General features: G+C 36.6%; 1 protein-coding gene across 3 annotated transcripts in view; it reads left to right on the top strand.

The window, feature by feature from the left end:
• The window catches only part of ZMYM2 (zinc finger MYM-type containing 2), a 108,665-nt gene that overhangs the window by 35,433 nt on the left and 54,995 nt on the right, over positions 1-18,237 (top strand). For all 3 annotated transcript variants that reach the window (XM_027588342.2, XM_027588341.2, XM_027588343.2), the window contains 3 exons: positions 1,503-1,788; positions 4,336-4,501; positions 5,321-5,533. In XM_027588342.2, coding sequence (XP_027444143.2) covers positions 1,503-1,788; positions 4,336-4,501; positions 5,321-5,533 — 665 coding nt within the window. The remainder of the gene's footprint in view (positions 1-1,502; positions 1,789-4,335; positions 4,502-5,320; positions 5,534-18,237) is intronic.

Here is an 18,237-nt window from a genome sequence, read left to right as displayed (position 1 = left end):
ATTCTAGAATGCACTCAGTTTACTCTGTGTATAAAGTACAATTTTTGTGGGGAGGCATATTGTGGAGTAAGGTAAAATTTTAGTAACAGTGTTATGTAGCCCCTTGAAATCATTAGGTTGATGGACTGGGTTGGAACCAGGAAATCACCCTCCTTAAGGTTTTGGTAGTAGAGAAGTTTTCCTGAGCTCCAGATATATTTGCACTTCTGTGGAAGGAAAAAAAATTGTTTTTCGTATAGAAGGGCAGCGTTTTATGTATGGAAGTTCAAAATTTGGAAGAACCTAGAAAGGAAAAAAATTACTAGAGACAATAGAGACAAGAAATGGTGGTCTTTGAAGTTTCAGAAGGGAAAAAAGTTATGGTATTGTTAGTGTAGTGAGGTTTGTGGAGTAGTAACTAGTGTAGTAAGCTGGATACTTCCTGTTAAGCACCAAAGAAGCTTACTATTAAAGAGAGAAAAGATAAATTACTCTGCACTCCAGTGTTAATGTTACACATATCTTTTAATTCTGTGCGATGCTGAAACTTTGCAGTGAGAGAGTAATGAGATGTTGGGTTGGTCACTGTATGTTGGCTTATGACTTCTGTGTTACAGTCTAATTTCTTTGAGATTATGTGGTCTAGAGGCCATGGAACTAAATGTGAAAAAAGCTGTTTTTAAAAAGATGTTTTGAGGTGTGCCTGGGTGGCTCAGATGGTTAAGTGTCCACTCTTGATCTCAGCTCAGGTCTTGATCTCTGGGTTGTGAGTTCAAGCACCGTGTTGGGTGGAGCCAGTGTGGAGCCCACTTAAAAAATATATATATTTTTAATATAATCCTATATAAACTTTATCAGACCTGTACTATATTTGTTAAAGGCTCTGATTGGTCAAGATTTTATTATAGTTTTATGTTGATGTATGTGTTCCTTACTTAAAGGAATATTCTATAAATTAATTCTTCCTGTTTACTAAATAATGACTAATATTTTTTAGTGCTTTCTCTATGCTAGTCACTATGGTTTATTTCATGTATTAACATTTAATGTTACCATTTGTAGTTTGGTACAATTTCCAGTTTAGAGAAGAGTTAGGCACAGAGTTTAAGCAACTTTCCAGTCTAGTGGTTGGAGTCTAAATGTCAACTAGACTTGCTTCCTTCCTCTCTTTCTTTCTTTGACAGAGAAAGAGAGACAGTGAAAGAGGGAACACAAGCAGGGGGAGTGGGAGAGGGAGAAGCAGGCCCCCCGCTGAGCAGGGAGCCCGACGTGGGGCTCGATCCCAGGACCCTGGAATCATGACATGAGCTGAAGGCAGACACTTAATGACTGAGCCACCCAGGCGCACCTCAACCAGGCATTCTTATTCCAAAACTATGGTTTTTATTTATCTGCTATACTGCTGCCTTATTAATGTCTTAAACTTGTACAAGATGGGAAGTTAAAACTGTTGATGTAAATAACATTGTCAATGTGTGTAAATACCTGTTTCATTACTTTTCCTTGTGCATTTTGTTTTTAAGATTCCTGGATTTCCCAGTCAGCTTCATTTCCTCGTAATCAGAAACAACCAGGGGTGGATTCTTTATCACCAGTGGCCTCGCTTCCTAAACAAATTTTCCAGCCTTCTGCACAACAACAACCCACTAAACCAGTTAAAGTCACTTGTGCAAACTGCAAAAAACCTTTACAGAAGGGACAGACAGCTTATCAACGAAAAGGATCAGCTCACCTCTTTTGTTCTACCACCTGCCTTTCTTCCTTCTCTCACAAGCCGGCTCCAAAGAAACTTTGTGTTATGTGTAAAAAGTAAGGTTTACCTTTCTTCTTTTTTTTTTTAAATTGAAGTACAGTTGACACATGGTGTTACATTAGTTTCAGGTATACAACATAGTGATCTGACAAGTCTGTAGATTATGCTTTGCTCACCACAAGTGTAGGTAAGGCTTACCTTTCAACATAATTCCATATGATTGAATATTGGTGGTATATAATTTTAGGGAAATTATAAGAGTCTTAGACTTGATCTTAGCCATAAGGCTGAGAAGTGATTATAAGAGTCTTAGAGGTGATTTATGGTGTTTGAAAAATTGGTAAGCCAGTTGTTTGAATCTTAAAGCCAAACTTTCTCTGCCACCACCAGGTGGCTTATGATTAAAAGGCTTCCTATTTGGATAGGCTTTGGGGTTGGTTGGTTTGTGTTTGTTTATTTATTATTATAAAAGATTTATTGATTTATTTGAGAGAGAGCACATGCGTGAGCTTGCAGTGGGGAGGGGGTCAGAGGGAGAGGGAGAGAGAGAATCCCAAGCAGACTCCATGCTGAGCATGGAGCCATACTTGGGGCTTGATCCCTGAGACCACGACCCTAGCCTAAATCAGGAGTTGGATGCCTAGCTGACTAAGCCATGCAGGTGCCCCTGGGGTTGATTTAAATACTAGGCCCTTGTAATTTTGTCTGTAATCTCCACTGGACTCCTTGAATTTGTCAGAATGCATGCATGTTTATTTGCATTATTAATTATTAGAATTTAGTTCTAGCCAGATAAAATTGTTTTGCAGTTTATATATAACTAGTTCTGTATAAAAATCGGTCAAATTTTGTACTATCTTCATATTAAGATTATTTTAAATTGGCAGGTCTTTGGATTTTATGTTTTTATGTTTGTTTTGAACATTAAATCATTAGAATACTCACCATTTTAAGACTCAGGTACCAGTTTTTTGATAGCCTTGGAGAGAAACACTTCTCTCTTCTGCCAATTTTTAGGTCTGGCTTCAACTAGTTAAAAATAAATGGAATATTGGGGTACCTGGGTGGCTCAGTTGGTTGATAGCAGCTCAGGTCTTGATCTCAGAGTTGTGAGTTCAAGCGCTGTTGGGCTCCGTGTTGAGCCTACTTAAAAAGAAGTGGAATATGGCATATTATGTGTATGGTCAAACCAGGTAGATTTTCTTTCTGTACCATCCTCTTGGTGTAGCCCAAGTTTGTGAAGATATTTTTAGATCTTAGAACTTTGAAAAAGGCTTAGTGTTCTGTACAAGTTTAATAAATTCAAATATTGGAACAGTTATCTAGTTTTTAGACTGCTTTATAGTAAACTTTTACATACTATAATACAGGACCTCGAAATTGAGAATTTTATTAAAGGAAAACTTCACAGGTCATCAGTATTGTTTTCTACCATTTCTTTTTTTTTTTTAAACATTTTATTTATTTGAGAGAGATAGCAGGAGAGAGAGCGAGTGAGCAGGGGGGAGGAACAGAGGGAGAGGGAAAAGCAGGCTCCATGCTGAAGGGAGCCCGATGTGGGGCTCAGTTCCAGGACCTTGGAATCATGACCTGAGCTGAAGGCAGACGCTTAACTGACTGAGCCACCCAGGCACCCTGTTTTCTACTATTTCTAATCGTATTTGGAGAGCTGTAGAGCTGTATAGAATAGTAGGTGGGGTTATTTTGGGTTATGGGTATGGGGGTTTACTTAAGTTCAGTTATCCTCTCTAGAATATATGTCATATTTCTGTGACCTAGATCTTCCAAGCTTTCTACTTACCCACGGGAAAGGAATTGACTAGGTATTATAAATTTATACCTCAGATTAGACCTGGACATTAAACTCCATATAAATAATACTTTCTTAAAAAAGATTTTATTTATTTTTTAAAATATTTTATTTCTATTTTATTATTTTTAGATTTTATTTATTTATTTGACAGAGATATAAGGGCAGGAACACTAGCAGGGGGAGTGGGAGAGGGAGAAGCAATCTTCCCGTTGAGCAAGGAGCCTGATGTGGGGCTCTATCCCAGGACCCTGGGATCATGACCTGAGCCGAAGACAGACGCTTTAACGACTGAGCCACCCAGGCGCTCCTAAAAGATTTTATTTATTTATTTGACAGAGAGATAGCACAAATAGGCAGAGTGGCAGGCAGAGGGAGAGGGAGAAGCAGGCTCTCCACCAAGCAGGCAACCCGATGTGGGGCTTGATCCCAGGACTCTGGGATCATGACCTGAGCCGAAGGCAGCCACTTAACCGACTGAGCCACCCAGGTGCCCAAACAAATTTTTTTTTTTTTAAGTATTTCCAATATCTGAAAGCCTTGTGAAGGAGTTTGAAGATAAATTGAACACTGGCAAAGATTTAATAGTGTAAGATACTTTTGCTTCTTAATCTTTTGTGTTCATATTTTATTGCCAAGAGGTTTTAAATAGTAAAAGTGAGTTCATGGACCTAAAAATGGTGTTTGATGCCCAGGGTTCAATTTATGGAAATTAGAAATGTTAGTTATTACTCTTATATTTGATTTCTTTTAAAACAGAATTTTACTTTAAGTTGTTCTGCTTATTTTTCAGAGATATAACTACAATGAAAGGAACCATTGTTGCTCAAGTGGATTCAAGTGAATCCTTCCAGGAATTCTGTAGTACATCTTGTTTGTCTCTCTATGAGGACAAACAGAATCCTACTAAAGGAGCTCTAAATAAATCAAGATGTACAATTTGTGGTAAACTAACAGAGGTTTGTATTTTTGTGCCTTTTCTCTTTAGTTCTAACTAATGGGAATATTCTTAACTTTAGTTATGATTAACTTTCATCAGTATATATTTCCTTAAAACTGAGGATATATAAAATTTATCTTATAAATATCCCATTATGTAATCCCATTCTCCTGTGGGGAGAATGATTTAGGAAATATTAAAATACTATATTAATTGATTCTTCTTGAGGTTTGCAACACGTAAAGACAAAACCGTTGTGTTTAAACATACAGGTTGACTACCAAAGAAGGACAACAAAATAGGAAAAAAAAAGACAACAAAATAGAATGCTTAAGAAGGAGAAAAAGTGGAGGAAATATTTTTTGATAACTGCACATTATTAATATGGTATTAAAGTTTTTGCATTTGTTTGAAGAAAAAGAAACCTGTGTACTATTCATACCTCATTTGAATTATTTATAATATTGTTCTCTCCTCCCTTTCTAGAGCAATGTACTTAATTTTAGTTCCTTTTGGATTTGTCTAAAGATTTCCAATCTGTTTGTTTTAGAATTTTATACTAACATTATCCAAACTGGGTTGTTTCCTCTCATTTTTTTAGATATTTCTAGAGAAGTTTGTAGTGATGTCAGTAGTTGTTCTCCCTCTGCCATACATGTATTTCTTGTGTATAAAATAGTTCAAAGAATAATGAAAGGTATTTTGTTTTTCTCTTTACCTAAATAAGCCTTCCACAGAAAAATCATTGAGGCTTTTTCTTTCTATTGGAGCACCTTGTTATTAATGTACTTGTGATACTCATTTGTCTTTAAAATTTTGTTTGTTTGCTTGTTTTTAGATTCGCCATGAAGTTAGCTTTAAAAATATGACTCATAAGCTGTGCAGTGACCACTGCTTTAATAGATACAGAATGGCCAATGGTTTAATAATGAATTGCTGTGAACAGTGTGGCGAGTACCTGCCCAGCAAAGGTGCTGGAAATAATGTCCTGGTGATTGATGGTCAGCAGAAACGATTTTGCTGTCAAAGTTGTGTCAGTGAATACAAACAGGTAATTCATGATCTAATCAAAATTGGCCATTCTTTTGAATATGTTTTAAATTGTAATAGTTTTACTTTAGCAGCATTTATTAACTAGGTTTAACCTGGAATCTCATTTAATTCCATTATTGTATTCATCTTGTGGAGATGACCTATCCCAAATGAATACTGATATATGTAGATTATTGGGCATTGTGTGATTTTACATATAATGGTAAATGCTAGCAGAATGATTCCTCATTTGAAATATTATTTGTTTATGGGTAGAGGAGAGGGGTTGCAAATAATGATTTTTCAAAGCTTAGCTTAGCAATGATTATCTTACTTATATTTCAGTGTTAAGGTCTCAAAAGAGAGAAACAAAATTTAGTTTGTTTTTGAATATATACATATGGTTCAAAAGTAAAATGTACATAAAACAATATATTCAGAGAAGACCAGCTCCTATTTCTGTCTTCTCCTTTTGGTTCCTACTCATCTTTTATAGGTATTAGCTTTTCAGTTCTTAATATTTTATGTGTTGTTATTTATGAAAAATTAAAATATATAATTCATTCTTAGTTTCTCTTTTTTCTGTAGAAAAGACAGCATACTGTATGTACTATGCTGCATCTTCCATTTTTTACTTCATACTATATCTTGGAGATCATTGTATTATCAATGATAATGGACTTTCCTCTTTTTTTTAATGGCTGCTTAAGTTAAATTTTCAGGAAATTTTTGAGCTGGTTATTAAAAACACTCTATTAAAAATAAATTAAACTTAGATAAGTTTATATTAGTCTGCTAGGGCTGCCATAACAAAATACTAGACTAGAGGGCTCAAACAACAAATTTATTTTCTCACAGTTCTGGCTACAAGTGCAAGACCAAGGTGCCTTTCTGGGTTGGTTTCTGGTGGGGCTGCTCTTTGAGCCTTGCAGATATCTTCCTTCTTGCCGTGTCCTCACCTGGCCTTTCCTTTTTGCAAAAGGGTGGCGGGGGTAGGGGAGGAGAGGGGATCTCGGATATCTCTTCCTCTTCTTATAAGGAAGGATCTTAGTCCTGATTAGGACCGCACTCTTAGTACTTATTTAACCTTAACTGCCCCCTTATAGGCCCAATTCCAAATATAATCTCATTAGGAGTAGGGCTTCAACACATGAATTTTGGGGGGAACACAATTCAGACCTTACCAATATTGAAAACAAAATAAGTACTCAAAACCTATTACTTTCTAATTATTTTATTTTAATATTATTTGTATTCTTAAGGTTATTTGCATCTCTTGTGTTTATATAATGGAGCTATTACTCATAATGGTGTGATTTTATGCATCTCTTCCCAATTTCATGTTTAGTTTCATTTTGTAGCCTGAAATTAGCCATAGTGGGATTTTCATGGCAAATGTTGCAAATTATGTCTCCCTTAATCTCTGAAGAGCTAGTGGTTAACCATGTCCCAGACAGCACTGGGCTGTGTGATAGTTTATTTGTTCACTTTCCTATTGGATGGTATTGGGGTTATTTCCAGTTTTTTGCTATTAGAAATAATAGATGATGAATAACCTGGTGTATGCTTTATTCTGTGGAGGTATGGCATCAGGGTAGATTCCTAGAAGCTGGATTGCTTGTCTAAGGAATGCATATGTTAGTTTGTTAGATATTGTTAAATTCCCCTCTGTTACAATTGTACCAGTTTGCATTTCTATCAGTAATATATGTGAAAGTGCCAGTTTCTCCGTTGCCTGTCCAACTGAGAATATTAACACATCATTCTGATTGGTAAAAATGATATGTTAATATTGTTGTAATTTGTAGTCCTTTTATTAGGAATGATGAGCAGTTTTTTATATTTCAGAACTAATTGTCTTTCCTTTTTTGTGAACTATTTGCTTACCTCTTTTACCCATTTTTTTGTTTGGGTTTTGATCTCAGCTTTTTCCATTAAATTGAACATTTATTATGGGGCATCTGGGCCTCTGACTGTTGATCTCAGCTCAGGTCTTTATCTCAGGGTTGTGAGTTCAGGCCCCATATTGGGCTCCACACTGAGTGTGGAGCCTACATTAAAAATAAATAAATAAATAAATAAATAAATAAAATAGAACATTTATTTTAATGCGCAAAATGCATTTGTAATTTGTTTACAAACAATTATTTAACATCTGCCATGTTGCAGGTATTGTCTTAGTTGCTTGGAATAGTACTTGTGGAAAGTAAAGTAGACATAGTTACTGCTTTCATAGGATTTGCATTGGGGTGGCATACTTCAAATTAGTTAGTATTAGGAAAGCTATATGGTGATTGAAAGGACCAGATTAATCATAATCTTCAAGAATTCATTATAGTGTTTGATGTTTGATGATTATGTTGCATTTATTATCTTCTGATACATAGAAGGTTTGGTTAAGTGTTGGCTTTAGTAAGTTAGTGTGGGTTAAAATCCTGGCGGCACCAATCATCCATCTGTGTCATGAGCAAATTATTTAACCTTTGTGCCTTGCCTCATTTCACCGTGTGTAAAGTTGTGGAAATAGCAATCCCTGTCTTACAGTGTTTTTAATAAATGAAATCTGAGCCTTTCTTCTTGATTTTTAAAATCCTACTTCAAGAAACTGAACATTACCAATTCTCCATCAACCCGTTTGTGTTCTCTCCCAATTCTATCCCTTTCTGCCTCCTAAAAGATACCCACTGTTTTTGACTTCTAACATGGTTTGACTTTTTTATAAAGCTTATGTAAGTGGCATTAATATGTAATGATACCCTTCCATGTTATATATAACTGTGATTGGATGTTTATATAAATTTTTGTCATGTAACGTTTTAAATTTTATTCTCTTTAAAAAAAATAAATTTTATTGTCAAATTTAACAGTTTTCTTTTACTGCTTCTGGATTTTGTTTCATACACTTTCCTCACTCCCAGACTATAAAGGAATGCTTTTCATGTTCTCCTTCTGTTTGCAAGGCTTCATTTTAATATTTAAATCTTTAATGCATTTAATGGAATTTATTCTGGTATATTGTTGAATTATGTGTCAAATATTATCTGCGTCCAAATGATTGTCCTTGAGAATCAGCATTTTTGTGGTGTCAAGATGTCCTATCATAGAACAAGGGATTTCATTCTATTTGTTATATCAATATGTTCCTGTTAAATTCATAAATATTTTGGGACGCCTGGGTGGCTCAGTCGGTTAAGCGCCTGCCTGTCTGCCGCAATGGATTCTCTGGTCAGTGGGGAGTGTTCTTCTCCCTCTGCCTGCCCCTTGAGCTCTCTCCCTGCTTGTGGGCACTTTCTTTCACACAAATAAATAAAATCTAAAAAAAATTCACAAATATTTTTTTAATCTTCTTGTTGCTATTTTAAAGATTTTATTTATTTGAGACAGAGAGAGAGAGTGAGCGCTTGGCGACGTGGGCAGGAGCAGGGGGAATAGCAGGAGCGGGAGGGAGAGGGGAAGGGAAGAGAATCCCTAGCAAACTCGACACTGTGTGCTGAGCCCAACCCTGGGCTCTATCTCACAACCCTGAAATTCATGACCTGAGTAGGATGCTTAATTGAGCCACCCAGGCGCCCCTGATGCTATTTTAAATGAGGTTTTCTTTTCTATTATTTTATGTGTGTGTATACATGTATGTATGCACATATATTTTTTAATTGATTTTAAATACCTGCTATGTAACTAAATCATCATCATTGGTTAATTTTCTTGGATTTTTAACTAAACCATCATACCATCTGCAAATAGAGAAAGTTTAGATCTTTCTTTACATTTCTCATTCCCATTATTATTTTGTCTTACCTGATGGCATTTCCGAATAACTCCAGTACAGTTTTGAATAGTGGAACTAGTAAATATCTTTGTTTTTCCAGTGGGAATTTCTTTGGTGTTTTATTAAATTAGATGCTGGCTTTAGGGTTGAGGTAAATATATTTTACCGTATTAAAAAAATACCCATTGAATTTTGTTTTATTAAGTATTTTGTCAAAAATGAATGTTGAGTTTTGAAGGTCTTCATGTATCTATGGAGGTGATTTTTTCATATGTCTGTGGATGTGATTGTATGAATTTTTTTCTCTCCTTTTAATCTATTAATGTGTGAATTATTTTAATGAGTTTTGTAATCCATCTAACCGTTCTTGCATTGCTAGAATAAACCATACTAGGTCATCGTTATATTTTAAATTTTAGTTGTCATTGTTTATATTTAGTACTTTCCCATTGGTATTCATAAGTGACATTGGGTCCTTAGTTTTCCTTTTTTGCGTGCATTCTTTGAGATGTCAGTGTTACAGTTGCTTTAAAAAAATGCTCAAAAGCAAAATTCTTTACATGCTTAAAACAATAAAAATGAAAATAAATGAATTAAATAATTAATACAAAAAGTTATGAAAAGAAAACAAACTAAAGAGAGAAGAAAAGAAATAAAAGTAGGAGTGAGTTAGGAAATAAAAGCAAAATAATCCAGAATGCTGCTTTTATGATAACTTAAGTTCCGTGAAAAACTAGACCAGCTGATCATTAATCTGGAAAAGAGGTTTAAAGGAGCCCGATGTGGGACTTGATTCCAGGACCCTGGGATCATGATCTGAGCTGAAGGCAGACATTTAACCCACTGAGCCACCCTGGCGTCCCTATTTTTAGAACTTTTTAATGACTCAAACAGAAACTGACAAGCCAATAACTCCTCATTTTCTCTTATCTCCCTGGTCCCTGGTAATCTCTAATCTACTCTGTGTCTTTATGAGTTTGCCTATTCTAGATAGTTCATATACTTGAAGTCATACATTATCTGTCCTTTTGTGTCTAGTTTATTTCACTTAGGATAGCGTTTTCAGTTTCATCCATGTTGTAGCATTACTTTTTACCTCTGAATAATGCTCATATATAGGCCACATTTTGTTTATCCATTCATTTGTTGCAGGGCATTTTGGATGTTTCCAACCTTTTGGCTAGTGTGAATCATGTTGCAATGAGCATTGGCATGCAAGTATCAGTTTGAGTCGTGTATTTTAGTTCTTCTAGGTATACCTAAGAGTGGATTTGCTTTGTCATAGGCTAATTTTATGTTTAGCTCTCTTAGGAACTGTAAAGCTATTTTCCGAAACAACTGTATTGATAATTGACATTCCTCACAACAGTACATGAGGTTTCCATTTACTGTACCTCTTTCCCAACACTTACTTTCCGTTTTTTAACATTTGTTTTTTATTTTAATCATCTTAGTAGATGTGAGGTGGTATCTCTTTGTGGTTTTGATTTGCATTTCTCTGATTACTAATGATGTTGAGTACATTTTTCGTGCTTATGGATGATTTGTATATCTTCTCTGGAAAAGTATCGATGTCTTTTGCCCATTTTTTTTTTAAAGATTTTATTTATTTATTTGAGAGAGAGAGAGAATGAGAGATAGCACGAGAGGGAAGAGGGTCAGAGGGAGAAGCAGACTCCCTGCTGAGCAGGGAGCCCGATGTGGGACTCGATCCCAGGACTCCAGGATCATGACCTGAGCCGAAGGCAGTCGCTTAACCAACTGAGCCACCCAGGCGCCCTCCTTTGCCCATTTTGAATTGCATTGTTTTTCCTTTTGTTTTTCAGTTGTAGGAGGATTTTTTTTTTTTTTTAAGATTTATTTGAGGTAGAGTGAGCAAGAGAGAGAGAGCATGAGCTGGTGGGAGGGGGGAGAGGGAGGAGGAGAAACAGGCTCCCCACTGAGTAGGGAGCCCACCCAGGACCTGAGCCGAAGGCAGACGCTTAACCAACTGAGCTACCCAGGCGCCCCTAGGAGGTTTTTTGGTTTTTTTTTTTTTAAGACTTTATTTATTTATTTGACAGAGAAAGACACAGTGAGAGCAGGAACACAAGCATGGGGAGTGGGAGAGGGAGAAGCAGGCTTCCCATGGAGCAGGGAGCCTGATGCGGGGCTCGATCCCAGGACCCTGGGATCATGACCTAAGCCGAAGGCAAACGCTTAACGACTGAGCCACCCAGGTGCATCAGGAGTTTTTTTTGTTTTTGTTTTTTTAATATTCTGAATATTAACCCCTTATTTCTTAAGGTTTTTTTGTTTTTTGTTTTAAGATTTATTTATTAATTTGAGAGAGAGCAAGAGTGAGAGAGAGAGCGCCCGAGCATGGGGCAGAGGGAGACGGAGTCTCAAGCGGACTCTGCACTGAATTCAGAGTGTGAAGCCCCTTTTGGGGCTCAGTCTCAGGACCTAGAGTTTGCCACCTGAGCCAAAACCAAGAGTGGGCTGGCTGCTCCACCGACTGCGGAAAAACAATGCAATTCAAAATGGGCAAAGGAGGGCGCCTGGGTGGCTCAGTTGGTTAAGGGCCTGCCTTCGGCTCAGGTCATGATTCTGGAGTCCTGGGATCAAGTCCCGCATCAGGCTCCCTGCTCCCTGCTCGGCAGGGAGTCTGCTTCTCCCTCTGACCCTCCCCCCTCTCCTGTGCTCGCTCTCTCATTCTGTCTCTCAAATAAATAAATAAAATCTTTGGAAAAAAAAAAAAGATTGGGTATTCTAGACCCATTCCAATGTTATGTGAATTTGAGTATCGGCTTTTCCATTTCTCCAGAAAAGGCTATTAGAATTTGGATAGTGATTGCACTGATTCTGTAGGTTGCTTTGGGTAGTATTGACATTTCATCAATGTTAAATCTTCCTGTTTGTGAATATGGGATGTCTTCCCATTCATTTAGACCTTTCTTAATTTCTCTCAGCAGTTTGTAGTTTTCAGTGTACAAGTCTTCACCTCCTTTGGTATATTTATTTATAGTATTTTATTTTTTTTAATTTTTTTATTTTTTCTAATTGGGTTTTTTTTTAATTTTTTTTAAATTTTATTTATTTGAGAGAGAGAATGAGAGAGAGCACGAGAGGGAAGAGGGCCAGAGGGAGAAGCAGACTCCCTGCTGAGCAGGGAGCCCGATGTGGGACTTGATCCCGGGACTCCAGGATCATGACCTGAGCCGAAGGCAGTCGCTCAACCAACTGAGCCACCCAGGCACCCCAGTATTTTATTTTTTTTAACACTATTGTTGATGGAATTGCTTTATTTCCTTTTCAGATTGTACATTGGTAGTATTTAGAAACACAACTGATAAATTTAAGTGTTGATCTTGTACCTGTAACTTTGTTGAATTTATTAGCTCTAGTAGCTTTATTGTGGATCCCTTGGGATTTTCTCCATATAGAGTCATGTCATCTGCAAGTAGCAGTAGTTTTACCTCTTCCTTTCCAATTTGGATGCCTTTTATTTCTTTTTCCTGACTGTTCTGGCTAGAACTTTCACTATTTTGTAGACTAGAAGAAGTGGTGAAATTGCACAGCCATGTTTTGTTTCTGATCTTACAGGTTTCCTTGTGTCTTTGTTGAGTCCGATGTTAGTTGTGGGTTGTTCATATACGGCATTTATTATGTTGAGGTAGTTTTCTTCTATTCTTAGTTTGTTGAGGTGTTTTTTTTTTTTTTAATCATAAAAGTGTGTTGGATTTTGTACCATTTGAGTTTATCATGTGGTTTTTACCTTCTTTGTGTTCAAGTGTTTTATTATATTCATTATCTTCTCTTGAACCACTTTTTGCATTACTGGTATAAATCCCACTTGGTTGTGGTATATAATACTTTCAGTATGCTGCTGAATGTGGTTAACATTTAACATCCTAAATTTTATATCTAATTTTAGGTGATAATTGGCATTTAAGAACTCTGCTCCTGTATAGCCACACCCTCATTAATGTTGTAATAAATTACATCTTAAACATTGCTTGCATAATAACATAGATTTACAGTTGTGTTTTGTGCATTTGTCCTTAAAATCATGTAGAAAATAAAAATTGGGCTTACAAACTGAAAATACAGCAATATTGTATTTTATATTTGCCCATGTAGTTACTTATACTAAAGACCTTATTTCTTCATTCTGCTGGAGTTACTGTCTAGTTTCCTTTCCATTTCAGCATAAATCTTTGACTCTCTTTAGCATTTCTTGTAGAGTGATCTAGTGGTAACAAATTCCCTCAGTTTTTTATTTGGGTATGTCTTTATTTCTTCTTCATGTTTGGATAATAGTTTTGCCAGATAAAGTGTTTTTGTTTAAAAGTTTTTTTCTTTCAGCATTTTATATATGTCATCTCACTACCTTTTTGTTTCCACCGTCTCTGATCAGAAATTGGTGGAAAATCTTATTGAGGATTCTTTGTCCTGATGAATAGCTTGTCTCTTGCTACTCAAGAATGTCTGTGTCTTTCAACAGTTTGATTATAATGTGTCCTGTTGTGTGTCTTTTTGAGTTTATCCTACTTATAATTTGTTGTGCTTTTCAGCTTTGTAGATTTGTTTCCCATCATCATATTTATGAAGGTTTTTGTGATTTTTTTTTTTTTTAAGACTTTATTTGAGAGAAAAAGAGAGCGGGAGAGAGAGCACGAGCAGGGGGAGGGGCAGAGGGACAGGGAGAAGCAGATTCCCTGCTGAGCAGGGAGCCCTATGCTGGAATCCATCCCAGGACCCTGGGATCAGGACCTGAGCTGAAGGCAGGCGCTCAGCTGACTGAGCCACCCAGGTGCCCTCAGCCATTATTTCTTGAAATAATCATTCTTCTGGGCCTCTCATAATGCACATGTTGGTCTGCTTGATCTGTCCTATAGGTTCCTTAGGCTTTTTTCACTTTTCTTCATTTTTTTTTTCTTTCTGCTCTTCAGATTTCAATTTGGGCCTTGTTAACTGCTAGTGAAAGTCCTGACTCTACCAGTTCTCATCTTGAGGGGAGGGTAGGTGACAGGGTACCTCGTTACTTCCTGATGGGATAGAAGTTCAGGCTTCCTACTTAGCCTTTTCTCACATCACCTTAGCTGGGTTGCTGCAGTGGGGCACCTCATTGCAGCCAGGTCAACAACGTAAGAGTCTAGGCTTTCCACTTGTCCTTTTCTTGTGTGGGTGGGTTTAGTGCCACATTGTTATTGTGGTGTTTGGATCAAGTAGAGGGGCTATTGACCAAAAGTTTTCTGTCTTTCTATGCCATAATTCGAATTGTATTTCTCCTATAGCTGTGTCGTTTTCGTTGCTGGTTTCAAGATTTTTTTGTCTTTATTTTTATTCAAATTTTAACTTTAAAATTTTCAGGAATTTGTGATAATATTGTGATTCTTTCAGTTTATCCTTTCTGGGGTTTGCTCACCTTCTTTTATCTGTAGGTTTGTATCTTCTGCCTAATTTGCAATGTTTTCAGACCTTTCTTTGAATAATTTTTCAGCCCTATCTTCTTCTTCCTCTCCCTCCAGGACTATAGTGACTTTTATTTTTTGTTGAAAGAGGCTAACTAGGGAGCCTGAACTTCTATATATTTTTTATAGTCCTACAGATCCCTGAGGCTCTGTTCTTTTTTATTTTTTCCATCCAAGTCTGTTTTCTTTCAGTTCAGTTTGGATAATTTCTGTATTTCCCTTCAATGATTCTTTCCTCTGTCTTCTCCATTCTGCTATTGGTTGGGGTTTAGTAATAATTTTTTTAGAATGGTGTTTTTTGTTTTCGGGTGTTTTTTAGTTTTAGAGGTAGAGTTTAGTGATTCATCAGTTGCACGTAACACCCTGTGCTCATTACATCAAGTGCCCTCCTTAATGCCCGTCCCCCAGTTACCCCCATCCCCCACCCACATCCCCTCCAGCAGCCCTCAGTTTGTTTTCTATATTAAGAGTTAGAATGGTGTTAATGTTCCAGAAAAACTAAGCAGATGGTACAGAGTTCTCATGTGATGGTCTTTTATTGATACCTTAAATCAGTAAGGTAACATTTGTTGCAATTAATGAACTGGCATTAAATATATTTGTTATTATGTTGTTATGTCCATACTTTCCTCAGATTTCTTAACTTTTATATAATGTCCACTTTCTGTTCCAGGATCCCATCTAGGATACCACATTATATCCAGTAATCATGTTACCTTAGGCTAGTCTTGGTTATGACATTTTCTCAGACTTCTGTTGTTTTTGATGACCTTGACAGTTTTTAGGATTTAGGTGTATTGTAAGATGCCCCTCTATTGGAGTTTGTCTGAAGTTTTTTCATCATTAGACAGATTGGAGATACAGGTTTTTAGGAGGAATGTCACAGAGGTGTTTACTTTTTACACTGGCATTTTCATCACATCATGAGTATATCTATCAACATGATTTAAAATGACTGTTGAAGTTGATGTTGATCACCTGCTGCAGTAGCATTTGTCAGGATTCTCCATTGTAAAGTTTCCACCCCATTTCCATGTTGTACTCTTTTTTTTCCTTTTTTGGAGAGTGAGAGAGTGTGTGCCCAGCAGGGGAGAGGAGCAAAGGATTGGGGGGGCGGAGAGAGAGAGAGAGAGAGAGAGAGAGAGAGAGAGAGAGAGAGAGAATCTTGGGAGAGAGAGAATCATGGAGCATGGAGAAGCTCCATGCCTAGTGCTAAGCCTGAGGTGGGGCCCTGAGATCAGAACCTGAGCTGAAATCAAGAGTCCACCCTTAACCGACTGAGTCACCCAGGCTCTCCCCTTGTTGTATTCTTGAGAATGAAGTCACTGTCTCCTTTAGGGTGGAGTATACAGCTAATTGGAATTTTTCTGCTTAAGAAATTGGTCCTTTCTTCTACATTTATTATTGTCATTTATTAATATTAGTAGGGACTCATGGATATTTTATAATTTGGGGCTATAATAAAATACAGTTTTATTTTGTTGATCAAAATTTTCTAGCTTTGGCCATTGGGAGCACTTTCACTTGGCTCCTGTGTTCTTTTGACATACCCTATCCATTGATTTTTAAAATTTCTGTTACTGATTTTTTTCAGTCCTATAATTTCCATTTGGTTCTTCTTTATATCTTCTATTTTTTTGATACGAATTTCTGTTTTTCATTGTTAAGTGTATTTTTATTCTTTGTTGAAACATTTTTATCGTGGCTGCTTTAAAAATCTTTGTCATAATTCTAACATATCTGTACTTTCATTGTTAGTATCTACTGATTGTCTTTTTCCATTTATTTTTATTTTTTATTATTTTTTTAAGATTTTATTTATTAGAGAGAAAGAGAGCAACAGAGGTGTGAAGGGCAGAGGGAGAAGCAGACTCCCTACTGAACAGAGAGTTCGATGCAGGAATTGATTCTGGGGCTCCGGGATCATGACCTGAGCTGAAGGCAGACACTTAACCAGCTGAGCCACCCAGGCGCCCATCTTTTTACATTTAAATTGTTGTTTTTCTGGGTTTTGATAGGATACATGATTATTATTTTTTTTTAATCGAAGCTTGGAATTTTTGGGTATTATGTTATTATATTCTGGATCTTAGATAAACCTTCTGCTTTAGCTGGTTTTATTTGACACTGCTGTGGTAGGGGTAGGAAGGCCTAGCCTCAGTTTTGACAGGTGTAGGTTGAAATCCGGGCTCTCCATTTGGCTTCTGTTGACACCCATTGAGGTGGGAGAAACTCCTTGTTATTGCTGGATGAGGGTAGAATTCTGGTTCCCCTCTGGGCTTTGGCTGATCCACCCTAACTGGGAGGAGTAGGATTATCTCCTTACTGCTCCCTACTGCTATGTATCCATTGACACCAAATGATTCCATTCTGGTTTTATACTATCACTAAATAAAATAAAAATTATTTAAAAAGTGTTTTATCTTTCGTTCTATAAAATATTATTTTCATGTTTAATTCATATATTGCATGTTCATAGTTTACAAGTAAATAAATGGAAATCCATGTATACATTGTTACTTGACAAAGGGACACAATCAGACATGTTTGGAGACCACTATACAAGATGCTATAGTGAATGTCTTTTCCTATAGTCTGGGGAAACTAAAACTCTATGGTGATCTTTTCTTACCCTTGCCCTCCCCTCCCCTGTTTGTTTCTAACATTTAACTTGGCTGCCGTTTATATCCCCATTGCTGAATTAGTTTCTGGAATATACTGATACAGGTAATTAATAATCTAGATCCTGGAGTGGAGACTATATAATACTTAACACTTCTCTTTCAGTATTTTATTTTCCACTTTCTTGCATAATATTTTGACTTTAATGGAAAGCAGGATACTTTCTACAAGGAGTAAAGATATAAAGTATTATGTGCTGTAAACTGTCATGTGCTCTAAAAAGCGTTCCCAGAACAACCCATTTGCCAGTAATGAAAACTGTACCTGCATGATCTTCAAATCACTTAATTTAGAATGCTTTGTGGTACCATAGGCTGTAATGAGATCTTAGAATACGTTGTCATCTAAGAGGAATAAGTCATTTTTTTTGGCTAGGTCTACTTAGAAGCAAGTAAGTTTAAGGGTCTATTTATATTTATAATTTGTTACCTGTTATTGTTTTATCATTAAACAATTTTTTTCCTATAGGATAATTAAAATAATTTAATAATGGCAGTGGGGATAGAACAGATAGGCATTTTTTGTTTTTTAAGATTTTATTTATTTATTTTGAGAAAGAGAGAGAACAAGCTGGGAGAGGGAGGCACAGACTCCCCGCTGAGCAGGGAGCCCCAAGCAGGGCTCGATCCCAGGACCCCCCGGGATCATGACCCGAGCCGAAGGCAGACACTTAACTAACTGAGCCACCCAGGCGCCTCCCACATAGGCATTTTTTAAAAGTTGGAATGAATTTGTAAGACACAAACAGACAAGAATCAACTTTGACAGATTGCTTATTTACCTTTCAATTAAGCAGCCTTTTTTTTATATGTTTTT

The sequence above is a fragment of the Zalophus californianus genome, chromosome 3, assembly GCF_009762305.2.
Source record: "Zalophus californianus isolate mZalCal1 chromosome 3, mZalCal1.pri.v2, whole genome shotgun sequence".
NCBI classification, from domain to species: Eukaryota; Metazoa; Chordata; class Mammalia; order Carnivora; family Otariidae; genus Zalophus; species Zalophus californianus.
Note: the sequence above shows the minus strand (reverse complement) of the source record. Positions and strands in the feature narration are given on the sequence as shown.